Raw genomic sequence first — 24,922 nt, forward strand, 5'->3', positions numbered from 1 at the left:
AAGTGCTAACCAGGCACAAAAGACAAGAGATCTGCATTTTCTATTATTCTCAACTTCTTCCAATAATTAAGTGGATTAAAGCACATACTTAGTATTTCCTCTCCCTTGTGGTCAATTTGGAAAATGACATTTTCATCAACACCAAATGTAATCGATTAAAGCCAGTGCAGCTTGTGTAATACAATTACAGTAATCAATTGCTTGGCTATCAAAAATAATATCAAACAAACATAAACTGATTGTGTTTTTGACATTTTCTGCCACATTTTCTGTCATTCAATAAGATATCATGAACCGAAGCTGATTAATTCGCTTAAGGCGCAACATCTTGAAATGTTGTATTTTCCTTTAATTGGACAATTATCTCTTGTTAAAGTTAAAGATGTCATCTGATTGGTTATATCACGAGAAACAGTGATCTGACGACGGATTGAGGAGCTGTTTCCGGAGGCACGCGAGGCGAGTTACCATTTAGTCTCTGGCGCCCCTTCGTGGAATTTCCACAGAACACTTTAAAGTGTCATTTTCATGTCGCGCACACTAATACAATTCCAAAGAAACTAAACAAGTTACATAAATTCATAAATATCTGCAAAGTACAGTACACAAAAAAAACAAAAAACAAAAACAAGAGATAGTTCAAATCTGACTGCGCTTTAATTTACACAGACGCTCATTGGGGTTAGTCATATTTTAAATGTTTATGTATGTTTTTATTGAGAAAAGCTAAACGTTATTAAATGTACTATTAAATACCGCAATTAAACTTTTAAAACAGGAGATAATTAAAATGTACACGGTCGATTATAAATATAAAGATACATCAACTGATACTTATGGTACAAGATGTACATACAGCACGTTATAATATGAGTTTGGTTTCGGTGCATATGTTTAATACGCATGTAAATGCGCTGTTCGCTATAGCTTTGCCATTTAATTAAATTAGCGCATGTGCACAAGCGTGCGCAAGTGTGGCACACACCATTACAGAATTTCACACAACGCACTCGGTGATAGTTGTGCAATGAAAGTGGACTGCATAGTATGTACTGCACGCCACGGGTGCAGTGAATGAGACAAGAACATTCGCATGGCCACTTTGTGGGTTGAGAACAAACTGGATCCCGCCTCGTCTGCATTTAATATGGTGCGTATGACTTGCATAGTGTGCCGGGAATATGTCTCTATACATTGCACTGGCATAAGGGAGGGGCTGCTGCAAAACTCGCCGATAGAATGAATGCAAAGAGCCAAAAGAACACTTCCTGTTGATGCAAAAATTGCAGCAGCAACTGTCTGACACATCTGGACTGGAGAGGGGGGGAGGCCTGGTTTGGCTGTTAGCGAACTTGAAGGGGAATGGACAACGTTTAATGTCAATCTGCAGCACGGTAGGTCCGCTTGTTTTAATTGTGGCGTGGACTGGTGAGCGCGTGTCGCGGTTCGTCATGCCAACGTGTGTTCTCTCTTACTTCGGTAATGGTGGAATGTGGCGCCTGCGATTGCATGCTAGCGCATGCTAGCGTTAGCCACCACAGTTGGCTAACATGGGCTGATAGCTGGTTCGCCTGGTGAGCTAGCCTAGCCATATAGCCACCTTATATGACAGCCGACATAGTACCTATGCGCGACTACCTTAGTGAAAATGTACAAGTGATTGTCAATCTTGTGTGCAGCGTGTACAACGCGAACGGACTGTCAAGCTTTTTGGCACTGCGTGTACTGAGTGGAGTATGTGTGAAGGTCCGGTGTTTTTGCCGAACTGCTGGCTAAATGTTCAGCTAGCGAATGGAGTTAGCAAATGTTCGAATGCTGCTTGGTCGCGGTATGGCACGGCCCTGTGAAGCGATGCACATAACAATATGGTCAAATAATTGGGTATACCAGTGGTTGAGACTGCTGACATGACTCGGTTGGATTCGACTTTGCGCTGGCGTTTGCTCAAATGACTTCCCATTTATTTTGCTACCCACACAATGGATTGTAATAAATAGCAATAAAAGTTTGACACGGCATCAATTTGCTCCATTTTGTTTCCACAGTCGACGTCCCACGAATATGTTTAAACGCTAGACTTGATATGACTAGTGACAAAAATCTAAGTATAAATTATGTTACTTTGTAATTCAAATGATTACCTATTGGGTAATCAGCCTGTTACAGTACAACCCCATGTCATTTTACAAAACAACAGCACTAAGGTAGTGGGTACCTTGGTATTATGTCTTTTCATGTTTCTGTACCTGTTATGGCAGGAAGGACCAAAGTGCAGTGAAGCCAGGTTATTCAGTACAGCAGAGTTCACTCAGGACACTTGACCATTAACATTTAACTATTATTTCAGCAAGGGTTTCCCATTAAATGTCGGCTTTTGTGACTCTAGGCGCCATAATTTCCCTTAGACTATTGTATATGAAGATTGGTGTCTAATTTTAACTAGCTAATAACGTGATAAGCGTTCCCAAAAATGACAGTCTGTCAAAATGTGAAGCCTGGTTGGAATGGCCACTTCAATATGAGCACCGAGAATTTTTAAAATCGGATGATGTGTCGTGAATTTGGGGGGGGTTTTTGTCGAGGAAAAAAAATGGCTTCTTTGGTGAACACTTTTGTGTGATATGGTCCAAAAAAAACCTAAATAACCTAATACATATATCTCTACAAAACTTCAAACTTTCATGTAATTGGCCATGCTGCATTTGATTCTGAACTTGCTTCTTATGAAGATGACTTAAGTAACAAATTGACAAAAAGTGGTTGTCCAAATTTGTTTTTCCTTCTCTTTTAAATTATTGCACTTTTTCTGTATTTTTTTCCTCATTTGAACATAATATACATGTAACCATTGTGTAATATTAAAAATGTAGAACATTTGAAAATGTTCACATTCATTGCCAATTTGCCATGTTAGCATATTTTTGTTTTTTTTCATACATCAAGTATGCAATTTTACTTGTGATTTTGTTTGTCAGGAACTTCTGGATAGATTTGGTTCCTACTTATGAATTGAGTGTGTGCAACTGTAAAATATGGCACTACACAGTTAATTCTCCTTAATGCCATAGATCAGGGGTTATTAACCTTGTTTTTTCTTCTTCTTTTTTTTTTAACCTTGGGGCCCAACTTTTCCTGTAAAAAGTGTCCCGGGGCCCATTCAGAAATTATTATTCTTGTTGACTTATTATTGTTTGTATTTAATAACTAAATTAAATCTAGTTAAGGTTTATAAAATCATTATCAAATAACATGATACAATGTGGTCATAAATGACATTTATTTATGTGTAAACACTGACACCCAATAAGATGCCCAACAAGCCATAAATTAACTTCTGAGCAAAGCACGAACATCTTTACCAGATAAAAATGCACAAAGCGCCTATCGCTATTCAACAAGGAAACGGTGAGTAATTCTTCGAGAACAGAATTAATTGCAGCATCCCTTCCTCTATAGATGTATTCAGACCAGAAAAGTCCTTAATTACGCTTGTTTGGTCCGGACCAAAAGCGGACTTTTTATTTTTTATTATTATTTTTATTTTAAGTGGACTATATTGCGTTATCACGTCGACCCGCGTGACGATCTGTGCTCCCATTAGACAAAATAGAAAAACCCGTAAATAGAAGAAAACATGAAATTCAGACGAACTGCATATTTTTGCCGTTATTAGATGCAAGATATTTGCGAGCGTCAAGAGCAGTTCATTGAACGGAGGTTCAGCGACGCCGTTTCTAATTTTGGAACTCCCTCGTCGATTGCATGCAGTAACCCGAAGGAGCCGTTACGCTCCGCTGCCCCGCCCTACAACATGTTGACAGCAGCGTGGCTAAACAGAATATGGAGGATTATGAATTAATTTAGCGCAATACTAACGAGCAATATTACAGATTGTTTTTTTTACACAGGGAGTGGAGGAAATATTTGGTTTGAAAAAAATCCCCTGCTACATGTGTACAAAGCCTGCGGCCGTCGCATCGCAGAGTTACAAAACTAAAATGACTTTGCGGCCCACTAGATGGCGCTCGCGGCCCAATGGTTAAGAAGCACTGCCAAGATCACGATAAAGCCCAGACGCTATTCTTCATTAAGAAAAAGCTGCAAGAAGTATATTGTGCTTGTGATGATATTTGTCTTCCACTTGGCTCATTTGCAATTATTGGTGCATTTGTTATTGTTTAAAGCTGCACTATGGAGGAATTTACCCCAAAATATTTTTACAATAGCCATTTATTTGACTATTTATGAATTAAACATCTTCTAACTTTAATCTCAGTATATCTTAGTACATTAATTATTGCCTCTTATGATTCAGATGTTGGACACAGAAGAAAGTCTGGCTTTAAGCATTTGCATTTGTGGTAACCATTTTTGTGTTTAGAATTCCAAAACACGCCCATTTGATTGCTTCAGGGAGCTTTAGCCTTAAATAACACCAAGTTCTAGACAAAAAACTTGTTTGTGCAGTCACGGCAGATCGACTTCACTGCATAACGTTCAACTGTGTTGACAGTACTGGAAGTTCTAACTTTGATAAAGCCCTCCAAAAACTATCAATTTTCATACCAATGTTTGTAAGAGATGGATTATTATTTATTTTTTTCAAATTGGCTGGCATTTCTCCCCGTGTTTGTGTCTTTTCTCTGGTCCATCCATTCATGCATTTTCTTAACCGCTTGTCCTCACAAGGGTCGCGGGGGTGCTGGAGCCTCTCCCAGCTGGCTCCGGGCACTAGGCGGGGTACACCCTGAACCGGTTGCCAGCCAATCGCAGGGTGCACAGAGACAAACAACCATCCCCACTCACAACCACACCTATGGACAATTTGGAGTGTTCAATTAACCTGCCACGCATGTCTTTGGAAATGTGGGGAGAAACCGGAGTAACCGGAGAAAACCCACACAAGCACTGGGAGAACATGCAAACTCCACCCAAGAAGGCCAAAGCCCGGACTCGATCTCACGTCCTCAGCACTGGAAGGCGGACGTGCTAACCAGTCAACCACCGTGCCGCCCTGTTTTTTCTGGGTTCTTCCCAAATTCCAAAAGCACAACCTATAAAATAGCAGTAGGTTTATTGAAGACTAACTTGCCGAAAGGGGTGAAGGACTGTTTGTCTGTATGCCCCCTTTCATTCGTTTAATATGTAATGTTTACATTCATGCTTCCTAGCAGTGCCGTAAATGCGTATTTGCATATAACATAAAAGACCCCAAAGCTGTAGCGTTGATATGGTCACATTAAAAGTCCATATCGCAAGATACAGAGTTTTTGCAGATTTGCGACCCCTCTGGCAAAAAGCCAAATGGAAGCCAGCGACGTGCACACGCTCGGAGTGCCGAGACGTTAGTTATTTTTATTGTGCATTGCTTATCATAAATAGACCCTATCGCATTTTCGTGACGAGGTCTTACCATTTTAGCAAGAAGAAAGCAAGCTGTGGGTCCAGTTTCGTTCTCTTGGTCACCTCCATGGACAACCCCATGCATGTCGCCGACCGGGAGACGGAGGGTCGCACTGCAGTATTGGTTTATTATTATTTTTGACACTTTTATATCCACTGTGTCTTTTCCGACAGACTCTTCGAAACACTCCCAAACACTTACGCCTTCCCGGCGCTTCCACGGAGCGAGAGTGAGAGCGTGCACGTGCCTGACAGGGAAAAACCTTCAAGTTTCGGTCCCAAACGCCCAATCATTATTTCACTTTACAGGAAAATAAGGGCAACAGCCATTGTGGCACAGTAGTGCCTCCTGCCCATTACTCAATTCTTAAAAAAAATATGGTTATTTTACCACTCCATTTTGCGTCAATGTTTCGACATGCACCTTTAACCTTCGTTCACTGTTCATTACTGGTGCTCCGATCAATCGGCAAAACCGTGGAAAAGTATGTGATTGATATATGTTGATCGATGCCTTTCATTGTTGATCACAAAAAAAAGATAAAATAATCACCCGCAGGCCGCAGCTCGCACAAGAGACCAGCCTTGTGTAGTGTAGCATCCCTTCTACTTTTCTTTAACACTGCACGGGCGCACGGCAAACCAAACAAACCTGCATGCAGCAAAATTTTTCTCTGTTTTCTGACGTATTATAGACCAAACCAGTAACTGAATCATAATTTATTTTTGTGCATTTTTGGTACCGTCAATTTAAAATAATGTGCTGTTTTTGTAGAAATGGGTGGAAATTTTAATGGAATGTTTTTTTTTTAACTGATTAATTAATCTATTAATAAAAAAATAACAAACAGATAATTGACTATTACAGTAATCGTTGAGCTGCTCTAAAAATGTGCAGCTAATGCATGCCATCGGTGTTGGAATCGGTCAATCTCACTCATGGTTGATACAATATCAGCATCGGAAAACCCCTACTGTTCGTACTGCTTAGTGTGTTCATTTCAATTGACTGTCTTGGGTTCAATATAACTTGTTGGCGGGGTCATTGTTGGAATAGTTTTACTTGCCTGATTGTGGATTTAATGCAATAGTAAGGCTGAGGGTCGGAGCCAGCTAACGCTGAAGCTGCTGGCACGTCATAGACAGGGAGCTCCTTTCCTTCTACACCAGTGGTCTATTTTTTTTTTTCTATGGCCGTCAATTATACACAAATTTTCACGGGCTAGGCCGGTCCCTATCGCTTCCCTTATCATTATTATTATTATACAATAAATAATGATTTTTCCCTGCATAATTCAAACATGGCGCTCAGTCTAATCATCCAAATTCAAAACATGGTTGTGATCACTGGTAAACTTGATTAAAAGATTTATTTTCAAAGGAGGTAGCATCTTTTATATAGAGCACTGTACATGGAAGGGCTTGTTATGACTTGCTGTTGTGACTTTCAGCGTCCTACCAGGTATTGCCTGCATTTTTTTTGCCGAACATACATGTTCTGTGCATTCACTGAAAGACATGACGGTGTTAACTTTTCATCTCAGCCTATGTCTACTGTATGTGTCTTACTGTTTGTTCTCTTGCCAACCTAAACAATGTTGCCAGACCCGTTCTGCATTATTTAAACCATCCGTACACCGAGCGACCTAGACGAACGTTACTGCGATTCAAAATCCGGATCACAAGTGAATGGCTTTGCAACAACACAGACGCTTTGGCCAATGAAAATGCCAGATAATGTGACATTATCTGTTTTTTGTTTTTTTTTAAAGTAAAACATATTTCAAGGGTGTGATTTTCAAACTTAGCTATTCAGAATGGAATGCAATTTTAAAAGTGTGTAGTTATAAACAGGCACAGTGAACGCTGTCCATCTTCAACAAGATATGTAGCAGCGCTAGCCATACCAAGCTAGCATTAGCGCCGTAAACAAGTCAAATTTATCCGCCCACAACTGCTTACTCCGATGGCATGATTTTTTTGTGATAAAGTGTTACTATTAGGGCCCGACCAATATGGATTGGATATAAGTTTTCCTATGTTAGAAGGGAGATGTTAGATTAATTGTTTGGCCCTAGTTACTACAACATCAAATTTATTCATTTTAAGTTTAGTTTTTATAATCTGCAATAGGGATGGGTATAGATTCAGATTTCCAAAATCGATTTGATTTGATTTAGAAGGTTTCAATTCGATTCACGATTCACATTGATTTTCGATTCAGTTAAGAATTTTATGCAGCACAATTTTTTTATTTGGAAGACCTTCTCAGAAGTATCAATACTGCAAATAGAAACCTCTTGCTCTTAATTGGCGCATTAGTATGAAAAAAATATATAAATATTTACATTTAGAATTTAATCCAATCCAGTTACATTAATCATGTATTTTTTATTGACCGTGATCTGATCAAAACAATAACTAATAATTGAAATCAATTACAACCACAGCACTATGTAAATAAAGTGGCAAAAACACTGGGCTCCTCTTGGGGAACTCTGAATAACAGAAAGGCACATTTGCATTTGGTAGGCATATTTAAAAGTATCGATTCATGGTTTTATGAAACGATATTGGACTATGAAAAGGAATATTGATTCTATATCGATATATCGATGTATTTTTTTTTTTTAAACCCAGCCCTAATCTGCAATCAATTAATCAAAAGGAGATGATATGTTTGGTGAGCCAGAATGTTGCTAATTTTGTGTCACTTCTGTATGCACCATTTTCAGTGAGGATTTTTTTAGGTCGCTGTTAAATGTGTGCACCATTTCTTGTGGCATCCCAAAAATTACACAAACACCAAGGAATGTCATTCACAATACAATTTCAGATTTGTATTTCTTTATTTGCGACTCTGGAGGTGAAACATGAAGTTTTCGGTTCGAGTACTACTTTACAGGAGAAAAAAAAGTCTGCTACATTTTCTTAGTCTATGCATAAAGCAAAACCTTTCATTTCTCTTTTTTTGTCTTTTCCTTTCAGGTGGTTGACAAGCTGGAGAAGCATATTCAAGAAATGGACGACGGCAGCTACATCGAGTTTGATGTGCCGGAGTTCAGCAACACCGTCCTGACTCAGCTCAATGAGTTGCGACTACAGGGCAAGTTATGTGACATCATCGTTCACATTCAGGGTCAGCCATTTCGCGCCCACAAGGCTGTTCTGGCGGCGAGCTCGCCCTACTTTCGAGACCACTCCGCTCTCAGCACCATGAGTGGCCTTTCGATCTCAGTCATCAAAAGCCCTGAGGTGTTTGAGCAGCTTCTTGCATTCTGCTACACTGGCCATATGTCCCTGCAGCTCAAGGACATTATCAGCTTCCTCACCGCCGCCAGCTTTCTGCAGATGCAGGTCATTATCGACAAGTGTACGCAGATCCTTGAGAGCATCCACTCCAAGATAAGCCTCCCAGTTAGTACCTGCAGCCCAGAGAAGGATGATTCGGAGACCAGTCGCAATGGAGTCAACGACAGCAACCTGTTTGTCAACCCCACGCAGATCTCCCCCCCTTATTACTCCCGTCAGAGCCACGCAGGTCACGAAGCGCGCTTGGATCTTGCAGGGAAAGGCCTTGGTCGTGGGCGACTGCAGCCAGAGGAGGGCCAGTCGGACCGCGGCAGCACCGATAGCGTGTCGGAGCACGACGCGCCCATGGAAGGAGAAATGGAGCAAGTGGAACTGATTGGCAAAGATGGGCAAGTAACAGATGTGCACGTGAAAGTAGAGAAAACTGAGAGGCCTACCTACTCCGATAGTTCCTCAGCTGGCGATGACGGCTACCACACAGAGCTGGTCGACGGAGAGCAAGTTCTGGCTGTTAGTGTGGGTTCTTACGGCCCAGTTATCCAGTCCGCCGCCTATTCCTACTCAGGGCTGTCTTCCCCGTGCTTTGTTAACCTCAGCAGCTCCAGTCCATCCCGTTCCATACTCAGCGGCTTCAGAGGCGGTCGAGCCAGAGCAAAGCGCCCCCTTGCCATCCCGGCGGCGGTACTGAGTCACATCAAACAAGGTGCAGATGAGAGCGAAGCCGCTGCGGGACCCACATTATTAGAGAACGACGTGCGAGAGCGTAGTCTGAGGAGTCAGTGGTACCCGTACAACGAAAGACTCATTTGCGTCTACTGTGGTAAGACCTTCAATCAGAAAGGGAGCCTCGACCGCCACATGCGCCTGCATATGGGCATCACCCCATTTGTTTGTAAATTCTGTGGCAAGAAGTATACAAGGAAAGACCAACTGGAGTACCACATCCGTGGCCACACGGACAACAAGCCGTTCCACTGCCAGATCTGTGGAAAATGCTTCCCGTTTCAGGGCACCCTAAACCAGCACCTGAGGAAGAAGCACATGGGAGCGTCCGAAGGCAGCAATCACATGGACTCTCCAGTGAGGACGGAGGCAAGCTCGGGTCCGAAAGACCAGGATGATACCGCTGAGGGGATAGCCTACGAGGCACAATATGCAGAAGAGGCACCAGCCAATGAAATGGAGGAGAGTTCCAAATGCAGTCCAGAAGAGGCTCAGGCATCCAGATGTGATTATTAGGTTCTGCTTCAGGTTAAAGAAGCTTTAAGAAATGTTTATTTCAAATCAACTTAAGGATCCTTCAGCTCCCTCCACTATGGACGTTTCTTACTTTACGGGGTGCTACCAATTTTGTGAACGCTTGGTGTCAAATGCAGAGTGAAGCAAGTTACTTCCGGAGCTACATCTTACTATTTTTGCTGAGGTCCCATTTATCTAGCCAACCACGCCCCCCTCTTACCCACCTCCCTTACCCCGAGATGATTTCTCTTTATATATGTCCATGTTTTTAGAAACATATTTACAGAGTTATATAGGCATGTTGCAATAATTGAAAATGTGAAAGCTCTGGTAAGATGCTTGTCATATCACCTTTTTACCTGACCTGTTTTTGCACATACGGCCACAGGAGGTCACTCACTCACTAGGAATGATCTGTTCTTCTTTTTCTTTTTTTTATTGCAAAGCTTTTTGTGACATATCCGTTCAATACCTCATGATACAACCAACTACATACTCGTCACAGTATTCACACTTCAATGGAACTTACCTCATAGCCCGTAACCTACCAGGCACAGATCAGTTCACTGTTAGAAATCCATTTTAGGGTGTATGTACAGTATTTTGCCAAACCATTTAAAGAATATTCTCTCAATGTAAAGCCTTCATAGACGGGGGGAAATCTTCCTTGTTGATTGTATGAGTTGGACTAACAAGGACAACATTTAGTATGCTAGTGTACGTTTTTGGAACATTTAGAAGAAGGCAGAGAATAGATGGCCCAGTATACTTAAAAACATTTTTACCTCATCGCTAATACTGGTGGCATGCTGTTAAATAATCACGGTTTTAGATGCTGTGAAAAGGGGCTCTCTCGAAATCCCACATCTTCCCCCACACCGGGATGTGATCTTTCCATCAGAATGTGTAACTTGTTTTGACCCGAGTTAGGTAAGGTAAGGCAAGCTACAACTCATTATACATTACAGTACAGTTGCAACAACTCCAGATCCGTTCACGCACAGTGCAGAAAAAGTACTAGTATCAATAATATGCAAAAAGCAGCAAAGGAATCTCAGCCATTTTGACATGGTTTTTCTTCCATTATTTGCAAGGACTATTGTGTTTCCCTCCCCTTTTCTTTCATGTTCATTCTACCCCACCCACCTACCTACCTACCTACCTACCTACCCACCCTCTGTGTGCTCTGCATTGGTGCAGGTCAAATATTCATGTAAAGACCAAGGTTGTTTTCAGCAGTCAATACCACTTTTTGTTTGACACGTGTGGCTAAAACAAGAGATGTAAATGTTAAAAGGTGGTGAAAGTATGCGATACAAAAGTATTGATGCACTTTGCATAGTTAGCGGGAGGGATTGATGTCCCAGTCATAGTTTGCTAATCTCCTTTTAAATCCGATACTGCAGTGTCAAAAGTAGTAGAGTACTACCCTCGCAGCAGTTACTACATGATGAGAGTCTGCTACCACAAGATTTCTAATGGCTACAAATCAAGCAAATGACTTTATTGTGTTTTTACTGTTTTATTGAACCGTGGGGGGTTGGGCATTGGGTAGAAATGAGTATATACAAACTGTTTTATATCCATTGTAATTTCATTTTTGATTCTTACAAGGCACTTCTAAGGCCTGATTTTGATTATTCTTTCATAGCAATTCGGTCATTTTGAAGCGCAGCTTATGTGATCTCTCTTTGAAACAACGTTGCTGTCTTATTATCCATCCAAACAAGAGAATGCCTTTCTTGTGGTGCAATTTTGCTATATAGCAATATGACATGTTGAATTAAGAGGATGGCCCTTATTATAATCTTCTCATGTGCAGTCATTATCTTTGCAGGGGAGTTGAATTTCACCAGAATTCGGTTGCCATTTTGTTGTGGTTTTTTTTTACTTTTTAAATGAATTCCACCATGTTTATTTTTTGTCCGCTACTGATGAGTTCTTATTGATTCTGCCAATGATTGCCCAGAAATGATTTGCGAGTGAAAGGTACAAACTGCTTCTTTTTTTGTGCCATGTTTTCACACCAAAGATTAGCACATTATTTTTTAGATGTACATTTTTGACTGTATTTCATAAGTGAATGCTTACCAAGAAGAATGGGGTATTCATTAAATGTAGGCCAAGTTAATTGGAAAGGAATGTACACTCCCAAGTTAAAACAATCATTTGTAACAAATCTGAACAATTTGCGATGAAGGCTAAATCATAAATAGCGACATAAAAAAGCCATAAAAATAGGTGATAGTAAATTATGTGCAATAGGTAATGTAATTGTGTGAAGCCAATGTAAACAAATGAGTACTTCACGACAAGTGGCATTTAAACCTAGTGCCTTCCCACAAGCTTTACATTATAGAATTTGGCACTTCGAATAATGTGCCTCATTTCTGAGATTTTGATGAAACATAGCCACATGTATAGTAAAGTACAGTAGTACCAAGAAGAAATGAGATCTCCAATGTGTCATCCATTTTGTACTTTTTCAGCTCACGTCCTGCCCCCTTGTTCCCTTTTTATCAAAAGAAAGACTTTGTTTGTTCTTTTGCGCTTATGATTTTATTGTTAGCGTCATGGGACAAATGACTATCTGAGGTAGCAAGTGATAACAATCAAACGAGGCAGTTGCCTTGTACTCAGAGAGAGATTTGTTTATCCCTCCACTCTACCCAGTGAGGACAATCTCATCTACGTGCCGTACTTTTTCCCGTCTTTCAATGAATGAATGAATGAAGGAAGGAGACGCATGAAACACGCAAATCTACTTCCCTCTCCTGCTCCAACAGGGAGAGCAGCTGCTTGAAAATTTAGTAAAAGTATGTGTGCATTTGAAATAAAATGAAATGGAGAAAAAGAAAAAAAGGCGTACCCTATACTATAGTTGAATTGCACGTTTTGCAACCACAAAATTGTATACGATTGCCAATGGATACTTTTAAAACTTGAGTTCTCCTTGAATTTTTGTCATTGATTGTGCACTTAACAGTTCTCGTTAATAGTACATAACAGTCCATCTGGAAATTGTATCTATCCAGCTCTAATGGCCTCATTTGCTTTAGCAGGGTCCTTTCCCCAAGAAAAGATGCTTTTTAACTAGTAAGGTTTTGTTTTCTTATCAAATAAGTATATAAGTCCATGTATAAGGTAAATGGGCAGGGGTATTGTTTAAATGCTTTTCATGTAGCTATATTTACTTAAGTCATAATACACACACAAAACCAACTGACCTTGAGACACACACTCTAGTTGACCTTTTGTCAGTTCTTAGTTCCACACTCAATGCAGGAGATGCATTATGGGCCACAAGTAATCAAAAGGAAGTGTTTACAGGGAAGGCTGTCCGACTACTTTTTGAAATTGCAGCTCATCCTCTTCTTAAAAAAAACTCACTTCAGGTAGTTTACAAACACTGACACTGGCTTGGAAAAAAAAATCTTAAGTCTTCCATAGCTTTTTTTTTTTTTTTTTTTTGGTTAGTTTCTGTCCACTGTGTATTATCAAAAGAAAGCAATAAACTTTTGTAAAAGTGGTGTATTTGGATCATCAAGCCTATTGAAATATTGGCCTGTTCTATCAAATGAACTGAATGTCAGGTAGCTGTTAAATTAAAAATAGAACCAGGATAATTTGATAATGATATGTTTTTGTTTTATTCGCTGAAAACCTTTGGACAGGTTGGCTTCCTCTTTAGAAAAACAGTTCTCACTATATATACTCTGTGTATATATGAAAGAAAATCCAGTGATCGTGTACTGCGACAGAAGAACTGCGCATGTGGCTCAGTTATCTACTCTGCACTGGGCAGAGTTGCACCTCCAGCTGTGTCAAAACAACGAAAGGGATGTTTGGGCTGCATAGCCACGTTTTGGGAGTGGGCTGTGTGTTGTCATGTTCTCATTTGGTGGACACTTCTGGCCCCTCGGTTGCAGAGACTAGGTTGTAGTTGTTCAAGATGGGGGGGTTAATAAACTTAACATCAACTCCCTCAACGCACTATAATGTCTCTTGCTCATATATTTGGGAACAAGGCAAAAAAAAAAAGTGTAGAACTTTCAACTCAGGGTGTATAGTGTTTTAAAAAAATGGTCTCATTGGGCAGCATCCTATGTCCATAATTGTGCACTTCTCTTCAGGTGGGGGAACAAGTCCTCAAGTCAGTGGTTTCCATACATTCTGCCTCAAGGTCTCAATGAGTCCATTATGTTCCACAGAGCTGAAGCTTGAGGTCCACAAAAACCGAGTCATGACAGCACATGTGCCCAAACTCCTGTTTTGTCCACTCTCCACACAACCTCACAACCCAACTGTGAACCTCAGAACTCTACTGTTTTGTACAACTATGAAGTAAATGAAGCTAGCTCAAGCTGACGTATCTATTGCCATTTATTTGAGTTTTATTTTATAGCATGAAATAAAAGTATATTTATTCAAATGATATATTTTACTCATAATCATTCTGTGCAGCTTCATTTTGGTTCTTAAGCGTGTAAATTGCTTTTTTATTATGGAAAAAATGTCAAGAGAAAATTGCGTTTGTAAAATAAAGACGCTGATTTGGCAATTGTTTGTCTTGTTTTGTGTTACCAGAAGACTGTTTTGTTCAATGCGGCAGTGACACTTGACTAGTGAGTACTGAAGTTAGTAATTTGGCAGTGGTTGGGATCCGTCTGTAGAACGACGATTTCATCCTCTAGAGGGAGCCAGATACCAATTGCAAGGTCACTCTTTAAGCTAATGAGCTACAATGACGTGGATATAAGGAGCCTTCTGTTTTTCAATGGAAGAACAGCCATTGCTTATGAAATCTTTTTAAAAGTGCTGTAAAACAAGAACTGCAAGATATCCCATTTTAAAATGGCACAAATCAGGGCATGCAGATGTGATTTTTTAAAGTTCAGGAAAGTTGTAGCATACTTTAATTCCATCAATTGACAAACGGTTCATTCACACATCTTAAATGTAAACTTTTGCTCACTGTACTTTAAATTCATGACTTTTACAACCCGAAACCTATATGTTAGGAATACCTTAATTTAATTACTGCAAGTGTAAGACAAGATAATAACCAAAACGCTCTGTGGATGTGAATCAACAAGTAAAGCCCGTAGGATTTATGACATCTCCAAGTATGGGATCGCACAAGGACCACTTGGAAAATACGTGCTAATAACATCAGTGCATCGGCCTATACTGTAGTAAATGAAACAAATAAAGGTAATATTTTAAACTATAGAATACAATTCTGGAGGGGGCTTAACTAGTATGTGGGGTGACTGATAAATTAATTGACAATTCATTTTCTTTATTCGGAGGTTCTTTTTTTATTTTAATTAAAAGATTACTAACTGGCACAGGCATGCTTGATACAAAAGTACTTTGAATGGAATTTGGCTAAAGAACATTCAAAGGCCTAATACAAGTGATCACAGAGCACTTCTTATATGTAATATTGGTGTAACAGTTCTGAGCTCGAATTCACTGAATTGTTAACAATATATGTAACAATCACTTGCCATGGTAGTTTGTGTAGACCAATATGAAATAATATGGTGACTTGGTGCGGTGACTATATACTGTATACGGTTTTCATGGTTGGTGCTCTGAGGAAAACTGTGATGTGGCCCATGACAAAAATTAGATTGACACCCCTGCACTAGAGGGAGCCCACACCATAGCACACATTGAGAACCACTGCGCTAGGCCATCGGTTTATTATGAATAGTTGTTCTCTATTACTGTACACAAGATTTATGTGTTTAAAATTGTAATTTACTTATTTAAGACTTAGATGGCTGCTAGTACACCCTCAAGCATTTGTACTATTTATAAAGTCGTATGATGGTGTTACAGTTACAAGATTGGGCCACTACTCTTGATAATGATAACAATAGCCTTCTGTAGGAAAAAATAGTTATTAATAGAGTTGTTTGACCTTACAGCGTATGATTTACTGTATTTCAATAAGTCTAGTATGACATGTCTAAGAAAAAAGAAAGTGGACACCTAGTTTTTGAGAACAAGATTTATTTTATTTTATTTATTTTTTTATTGACCTGAATGGTGCTTACCTTGTTCCGAGCTTTCATTGCAACTGCGCTTGGGGAGAGTAGGTCATTCCCAACTGAGGCCACATAGTAGAAAAGAAAATAACAGCAAGCATTGGTCTCAGGTGACTGGTAATAAAATTAATTTGTCACATAACAGGTCAATTTTCTTACTCAAACTTTTGGACTAATCCTGAGCCATGTTTTTGCTCTTAATCCCATGACATTTGAAAAGAAAAAAAAGAAAAGAAAACACCAAAGAGAAACCTATTTATTGTGTGTTACAGCGGTTCTACAGCCGCCTCCCAAATTACGACTGCATGTGCATTTTACATAAATAAATCCATAAAGTGCCAAATGTCTAATAAAGCTGTGAGCTTGCCAGTTGTGTTCCCTGCTGACGTTTTCTTGAATTAGTGAATAACTCCAGCCTGCGGCACAAAGCTCTTCCAAAGTGCAATAAATAATTGCACGTCTGTGAAATATATGTCAACATGTGGCGTGAACTAACCATCGCTCACTACTAAATACTCTGAAAACCTAATTTAGATTCATACTGTAATGTTACACAGACATTGGGCTCCGCTCTGAAACAATGTGCTAGCTTGCAGTGGAATATAACACAAACTACTGCATAAGGCCAGGAAACTTGGGGTAATCTTGCTTTTTGAATAGCTCCGAGTCTTTAGTGTTTAACTGATCTCAGGTGGTGTGTTGTATTATGGCTTTGCAACTCAAATGGTGCACTACCTCTTTCACTGATCATTTGTCTGGCTTTGAACAGCTTTCCTACTACAAGGAGAAGCTTCAGGGGTTATTCACATTACCATGCTTCTTTGCACAGCACAAGTGAGTGAGTGTCTGATTTTGGGAAGCTCCAAATGCATCCTGCCATAAAATAGGCTGATACAAAGCCAGCGCTCATAACTCTTTCACTTCCTTCCTCTCACCATTGCTGGGATCGAAGCACGGGCGCTTGGTGGAGCTGCTGGAGGACAGACAGGTTTCCATGCTTTTGAGGACTGTCGTTTGAGACTGGAACGCTGCCATGAAGTAAAATATAATTGGCAATGACCATGAATGTCCACAATAAATGTGGATTTTATCACTCAGAATTTTCATTCAAACAGCATTTTCCCCCCATCTAAATGACAACAAAGCTGACAAACACCCAAAAGTCATTAAGCGGCATGCAAAGTATCGGACCACATTTGGTCTATTGACAATTCCAAACATCCAGGCATTTCTGCTATTTCGGCAATACAACGCTTCATTTCCACAAGGTATTGTATTGCTTTTGCCTGTGACTAGTATACAAACCAGGCATATTGTTATAATGGTCAAACAACATTTGATCACATTTTCAAATAATCCTCACAAATCAAATTATAACGATCCGAAGTCTGATGCTTTTCAATGAGCGGAGAGTGTCGTTTCACCGACTTCATTCGAGGAAATGAAATCGTATTTATCCCACTCGGGTTGAGTCAGTTCCGACCTCAAAGCGTTCGATGCAAATGTAAATACAAGCCGTATGTTCACGTGACACAATGTGATTTGGAATGCCCGCGTTAACCAGAACAACAAAGAATTTATCGGAATCAGCCATCTTTGTTGTTTACATTTGCCTCAAACACTTTGAGGGGCTCAACTTGGGACACTCCAGGTGGGATAAATCCAACTTCAAACACCCCTCGAATGTAGCATAAGACCGCCATTTATTTCGGAATTGTCAATTATCAGCAAAAGCCCAATTCTCAGATAGCTCTGAAACATTATCCTGGTCAGGACCATCATTTGTAAATGTTAAACGTCAATAGTACTATTGCAAATCGTTATGTTTGTGGATGGCAGGACTATGTGCACTGTGATTGTGACTTTAAATAGAACAACAGCCAATGAGAAAGCGACTTGAAGCTCATGCTGTTGCTGGACATAAATAGAGGAGCAACTGGTTGTGTTAGGTATTTATAGAAGCTAACGTGTCTCTTAAATCATTCACCAAAATAAAAATGACAAGCGTTAGATACTACAATGTAAGCTAAGCTAACGGTTAGCCTAGCCTAACCTCAACCATAACCCAATTCAAACTTAAACTCCAAAACCAAGTCTTGACCCTCAAAAAGAGGTCTAAACTAGTGGGGCCCAACAAAATGGCCCCAGATGGACGGGTGGGCCCCACAACTCTGTGAAATCCCGAAATGTTGGCCCACTATGTAATAAAAGATCACACATCCACGCACACACCCACACTAACCTGACAGTCTGCATCACTGCCATGGGACATTGTAGTTGCTGCGCCCAGGTGGGGTCCACGTGTGGAGGCTATAAAAACTGAATGGAAAAAGAAAGTAAATATGGGAGCAGATGGCAGTCAAAGTAAGGAAGACTTTTGTTGCTTTGTTGTGATGTTTGCTTTTCTATTCCTTTTGCAAAGAAGGATGATGTACATTAAAAATATAAGTTATTTTCTACTGAGGCAGATAACATTTTCTGTTGTTAAAAAAAGGGGGGCACAATCTAAGAATATATAATTCCTGTGTGTATTCAATTTTCTAGTATTTAAAAGGAATGTTAGTGGAATTGTAAGGGCTCATGCATGGCTTAAAGTGCTAGTAGTCACAACAGTTGGTTAAATATGGGTTGCAGAGTCAGTTGATTTCATTGTGTCAAACTATGTTGACAGTCCTTACTACAAATAATAAAGATCTTTTTGATGTGATGCCTGGCATTGCTTTGTCTACTTCTGTTGTTCATGAAGGAGTCATTGGCTATTTTTGTTCCAATGGAAAAATGCCTGAAGTTGGCAGCAACAGGGCATGCTCGTTTTCCTGCATACATTATGTGCCTGTTTTTCAATCCCCCCCCCCCCCCTCACACTCACACTCACACTTTTTTTCTTCTTCTTTTTACGCAAATTAAGTGCCTCACATGGCAAACAATTATAGAACAACAAATGGTAGAAAGTGGGGGGTTATTGGACAGCTATGGTATGACTGGGCGCTATGTACCCTGCCTAGCAACATGTAGCCATACAAATGTCATTTAATCCCCCAAAATAACAGTATTTCATTTTAGTTCTCTAATTAAAGTATTTTTTTAAAGGCAAATTATAATTAACTTTATAATAATAATAATAATATTAATAATAATAATAAACAGTTTTGGTCCTGTTGTACTAGTAACATGTGGTGCAATATCCTGTTAATATCATATCTCTAAGCATCTTTATCTTTCTTTAAAAAAAAAAAATTTAGACAAGGATATAGTCGGCAAAATCATAACCATGCATGGTATTTGTCAAGTTAAATTTCAAACAATGCTACATAAAGTAGCTTGACACAGTGCAAAGAGTTTGAGACAAAAGAACTGTCAGTGAAATTCCAAGAAATTAATCATTTTGCTGATGTAAGAGTTTTCTACTTGTTCATATTTTCCCTTTATTAAAACAGAGTCTATTTGTTCTGTACTGGAACTAATCCATGTTTCCTGTAATTTTGACTCATTGACTAAAAATGGTCTGGAGTGGAGACCGTTGGTGTTCTGCTGTAAATGTGTTGGACTATAGTGCATATTAAGTTAAGCCAGTGGGAAGCGCTCATTTGAAGCGAAGTTTTTGTAGATCAGTTTTTATTTATTTTTCATTTCAATGTATTTATTAATTATCTTTGATACTTTCAAATACCAACACTGATTTTATTAAAGTGTGGACTGACTCGGTTATGATTTATCTCATGAATCTATGACAGATACGTCCACGCCATCTTTACTGTTGACTCCAGTTATAGATGAAGAAAGCTTTGCCAATACTATATTGTAAAAATCCCTTAAAGGTCGCATGGGTGACTTTTTGAGTGAAATATTAAAGTACATACATCCCTATCCTCTAAAGAATAAAATTATACTAAAGAAAATATAGTTCGACCATCTTGAGAGATTTCTCCCGAGCTCCTTCAGGAAGACTGCGTATAGGACTGCGTGACGCTTTGGAACAACATCAAACAGAGCATGAAACAACGATCCAAGATTGTTCGGCTATAGACAATTCTGCACATACCCACAGTTGGAAATCAGTTCAAATGCTGAGCCTTTGGAAAATGGGAAGAAAGTGGAATTCTAAAGTTCCACTAAACAATGAAGTGACTATTCTCCCAAAGAGACGCTTCACCGCATTATTATGTTTTTCCAATTTCAGGCACCCTTAATAACTCCCATATGCATCACAATAATTTTACAGCAGCAAAGGGATGCATTATGAACAAAAGGCAGCATATGATTTTCACTTGTTTTTGGGGTTGCATTGTTTATTGTTTTTCTATTTAAGGTGTTTTACAATTATGTATGTCATCTTGCATTTAAGCAATACTCTGACAAATGTTCACACAAATCATTGCTGTGTCAACTAAGTTGGGCTTTTGTCATTGCTGAATGACAATAAAATACAGTACAGTGACAAATAGTATAAGGTTGAATTGTCACGTTGCACTAGCTTACGAGAATGAAACTTGTGGCGCTGGTTCATAAGTATGGAAAATGAGGCAGAGACACAGAGGGAAAATCCTCTTCCTCGGCACTTTTAGTGCGGTAGACGTCAAAACACTTAACACCTCCAGGAGCCTGAAAGACTGACTTTTGCTTCTTCCGCTCATTTTAACTGCGCTTTAATAACTGCGGCAACACTAATTGGGACAAATCAATTGACAAAAGATGCCTGGGATTTCCTTCAGCCCACACACACTTACTTAGCGTTAACCTTAAACCGATTTCCTTAAGCCTCAGTTCGCATATGAAAGGGTAAGTTCACCAATGGAAAATGACTGTAATGGTTAAGCATTGATGTGGCGATGATGCCATGGCCTTGCCAACAATGTACAAATGCTGCATTCCCAAACCTTAAGACTTCCACAGAAGAAAAAGGGTAATAAAACCAACATAACAGTCTGGTGGTGCCATTCATCTATGTACTTTGTATTAATTATAACTTTTTTGAAATGTATGTAGAATTTTTGTTTAAGTTCATTTCGAGGTTATAGGAGCCATGAACGCTCCAGGTGGAATACTAGTTCCATCTTCCCAGCGGTTGACTTCCTTGCACTGTATCATTAGAATTCTGGTATGATGATTGACACATTTAGCAAGAAGCCATTCCCACTCGCATTCACACCTATAGACAATTTCGAGTGCTCTGTTTTCATCCCAAACGCAAGACTGGCATCAAGCACTGTCTCAATCAAGATCAAATTGGGTCAAGATCAAATTTACCTGAATGATGTTAAATTTTTAACTAATTAAGTTAATTAATTAAATTAACTTTAATTAAGCTTACAATTACTCCAAAATTCAGCTGCATGAGGACCACAGGGACGTAGCGCATTACACCAGTTTTTAAATCACTGCATTGGCTCCCCGTGTGTTTCAGGATTGATTTATGTCTTTACCATCTTGGGCCATCTTATTTATCTGACTTGCTTTTATCATATCAACCCTCGTGGAGCCTGAGATCCTCTTGTGCCGGCTTTTTAACTATCCCTATAGGGTGAGGACCGAAACACACAGGGAGGATGCATACAGCCATTATAGTCCACAACTATGGAATAGCCTTCTAGAGGACATCAGATCCGCATAGACTGTTGATGTTTTTCAAAGGAGGCTCAAGACACAGCTTTTTAGTTTGGCTCTTTGACTCTTTTAATTCATTAATCTCACTGTCTTTTAGTTTTTAGCTCCTTTATTGTTTGTTGTATAGATTTAGCTTTTAGCTTTTTAATTTTGTTGTTATTGTACCAGGCGGCGCAGGTTCGCTTCCCACCCGGGAGATCATGTTTGTGTGTGCATGCCTGTGTGAGTGGCTGATACAGGAAAAAAAAAAAAGTTGTTGTATAACATTTGGATATTTTTTATTCTGGATGTATTTATTGCATGGCACGTTGAGTTGCATTTTTATGTGTGTTAAGTGCTATATAAATAAAGTTGTATTTGCTTTGATTTAAAGGGGATGTCAACCCCAATTTGTTTTTACAATAATATGTTCTATGTAGCCCCTCTAGTCTAAATATGGCATTCTGGTTAATATTGCTTTAGTGGAATATAAGTTAAGCAGCAAAATCCAGCCATTTTATCAATTTCAGGGGGTGGCCATTTTGCCACTTGCTGTCGACTGAAGATGACATCAATGTTGCTCAGGTCTCAGGTAACAAGCAATCACAGCGCAGCTTCAGAAAACAGGTGAGCTGTGATTGGCCGTTGCCTGAGCCCTGAGCAACTGTGATGTCATCTTAAGTTGACAGCAAGTGGCAAAATGGCCGCCAACTGAGATGGATAAAAATGGCTGCATTTTGCTTCATAACTAATAATCCATAAATGTAATAGTAATCAGAATGTTATGTTTAGACAAGTGAGGTTACATATAACATATTATTGTCAAGAAATCTTTAAGGTTGACTTCCACTTTAAGAAACGATATTTGAGAGGAAGCCAGAATACCCAGAAACAATCCACACAAACCATATAAACTCCACATAGGAAGCACAAATGCCCAGATTCTAACCCTAACCTCTTAAATGTGCTAATCACTCATCCACAGTCTTTTAACCAGTCTTTTTTTCCTTTTTTTTTCTTTTTTTTTCTCTCCTGGAGAGCTCAGTTCATTTGGTTCATCATCATTGCTCTCTTTTTTATTTTATTTTTTATTTATTTTTTATTTATATTTTTTTTATACATTTTTTATTTTGTATGTGGGTGTGTATGTGCATGTGCGTGCGTGTAAGCGTGTATGCATTAGTTCACCTAAAACCTATTTAAAAAATCCCATACCGTTCACCTAAACCGAACACTTCAGAATCCAGCCAGAGTCGTGAGGCCGTCAGGAGACCCGAGGAAGGACCAAAGAAACCTTAACCAGTCTTGTCGCCTAAAGTATTTTCTGCCTCTAACAGAATCTAACATTCACGCATAGCTGAATTGAAATAGTCCACAGTGGTAGCTAGCCTGAAATTTGAGTATTTAAAAGTCTCAATAAAACAATTTGTTCTGTGGTTTTTGTGGGTAAGATAAGATTTACCAAGACACAAGAATGTGAAGAGATCTGACAAGGCAAAGGAAAATGGCTTTATAACAACAGTTCGAGGACACGGACTTAAATTGCAGATGTGAAGTTTGAATGTTCAGGTTCGACAACTCAGGAAATGTGGTCGGCTTTGTGCTGACTTAGCACTGTGTCAGCTCTTGGTTTTCCATGTTGGTTGAAGTATGGGGTCCGCACCAGCCAACCTTGCTAAAGGTTTTCCATGGCGGTGAGTCGTCAGACACGCAACATGTTGTTTCTGTTTATGGAGACGATGAAACATTCTCCTTGAGTAACCGCAAATCGGGTAAAGCAAACTGGTTTGAAGATGTGAGTAACTGTTGGTGACTAGGAAAATTTGGAGCGTTCTTGGATTCTGTACTAGTCATGTTGCTGACCAGAACTCTTATAATTGTTTGTCTCCATTCAAAAGCCTCAAATACCGTTTGGATGACAGATTCGTTGTCACTTCCAGCAGCCAGTGAAGCGCTTGTCAGTAAAATATTACAACAGGGAATTGTAACGTGCAACAACCTTCCCCTATAACTTACCAACATGGTATGTTTTATATGGAGAAATGAGTTTAAATAGTGCATGTAACTTTCCTCTTAAGAAAACTCAAATCGTCTGTAAAGTTGTCAGTCACAGGAATTCATACTCAATTGTTTTCAGTCGGAAACCCTCACGTCTGGCATCCAAGTATGACACAATGGGGTTTTTGTTCATCACTGTGAAGTCATTATGGCTTCATTTTTTAGCTGTCTTTGGAAAACTCATTGACACTTTTTGTAAAGTGAAGGAAGGTTTTGCTGACAGTGAACGCGTCTGCTAGATGCATCACTTCAACAGGCCAAACCTGTCACATTTCATTACTCATTTTTCTAGCCTGCTGAATCTATACTATGGAGCGAGATTTTGTGTTGCCAGGAATTCTTAAAACTGCCAATTAATTATGGGAAGGTAAATTAATCATAAAGATGTAATGATTTTTGTCATTTAAAATGGTGGTTGTGTTTTACTGTGGGAATTAAAAGACACCATTTATGATTTATGTTTTTGTTATTGAACATATAAACATAAAGAAAACACATTACAAGTCTAAAATATAAATTAAAGTAAAAAAGAAAACAAGAATAGGAAGAAAGAAAAGAGTTTATATGTTCAAAAGGGGTAGGAGGAAGTTAAAAACGAATTTAGTCCTACCCCTTATGTACATGAAATTCATAGGCATATACCATAATGCATTTATGAATCATATCCTCACACTCACATATACAATTTTCATTACTCTCATAACGATACATCCAAAGAAATTACAGCATATATACAATTTTAACAGCTAATGTCTGATGTAAGTAATTTTTTTTAACTTTGCTTTTAAACAATTTTTTTAATTCAGCAAGTGACTGATATCTTTTCAGGTCAGTTCCTAAATTATTCCAAAAATTAACACCTTTTGCAGAAACACACCTTTGCTTAGTATTTTTTCTTGTTTTATTTTTTTTTTGTAGACACTTGTACCCCTTATGTTATAAGGACACTCTCTAATTTCAAACAGCTTCTTTTATACAGTATAGCATCATTAAAAGCCTCAAACTACTATAAATTATGATTAGGTCACAGACTGTAAACAATCACTCTAGGAACATTAACTATGCATTTATTTATTTGCATATTAACTCTTGCCATTATAATTATTTCAGATTTTATTGTAACTCTGTAAACCAGCGATATGAAGAGGTCATCAAGAGCACACAAAAAATGTTCTGCAATCAAACAATAATCCTTGAGTGGGAGCATTAATAGTCAGCATACTCAAATTCATTCCCGTGAGAATCGTGACGTTGTGATGAGCAAAGCT

The 24,922-nt window shown here is 39.1% G+C and overlaps 1 protein-coding gene across 2 annotated transcripts; it reads left to right on the top strand.

The window, feature by feature from the left end:
* Nucleotides 1-990: 990 nt before the first annotated feature.
* Nucleotides 991-14,527, top strand: zbtb34 (zinc finger and BTB domain containing 34). Of its 2 annotated transcripts, none has more exons than XM_086076932.1 (2): nt 991-1,150; nt 8,392-14,527. In XM_086076932.1, the coding sequence occupies exons 1-2, from the start codon at nt 1,094-1,096 to the stop codon at nt 9,952-9,954; spliced, it is 1,620 nt and encodes a 539-aa protein (XP_085933058.1). In that variant the 5' UTR covers nt 991-1,093; the 3' UTR covers nt 9,955-14,527. The 2 variants fall into 2 exon arrangements, with proteins under 2 accessions (XP_085933058.1, XP_085933057.1); XM_086076931.1 differs by lacking the exon at nt 991-1,150 and adding an exon at nt 1,166-1,394.
* The last annotated feature ends 10,395 nt before the right edge of the window (nt 14,528-24,922 follow it).

Source organism: Leptonotus elevatus, chromosome 5 (genome assembly GCF_054856555.1).
Source record: "Leptonotus elevatus isolate MCC_2025b chromosome 5, RoL_Lele_1.0, whole genome shotgun sequence".
Taxonomy (NCBI): domain Eukaryota; kingdom Metazoa; phylum Chordata; class Actinopteri; order Syngnathiformes; family Syngnathidae; genus Leptonotus; species Leptonotus elevatus.

What these genes read in the sequence shown, in the direction of transcription:
- zbtb34 (XM_086076931.1), top strand. Translation starts at nt 1,275, where the DNA reads ATGCAAAAATTGCAGCAGCAACTGTCTGACACATCTGGACTGGAGAGG. An exon ending in TAATGTCAATCTGCAGCACG is followed by an intron (nt 1,395 to 8,391) that starts GTAGGTCCGCTT and finishes TTTTCCTTTCAG; the next exon opens with GTGGTTGACAAGCTGGAGAA.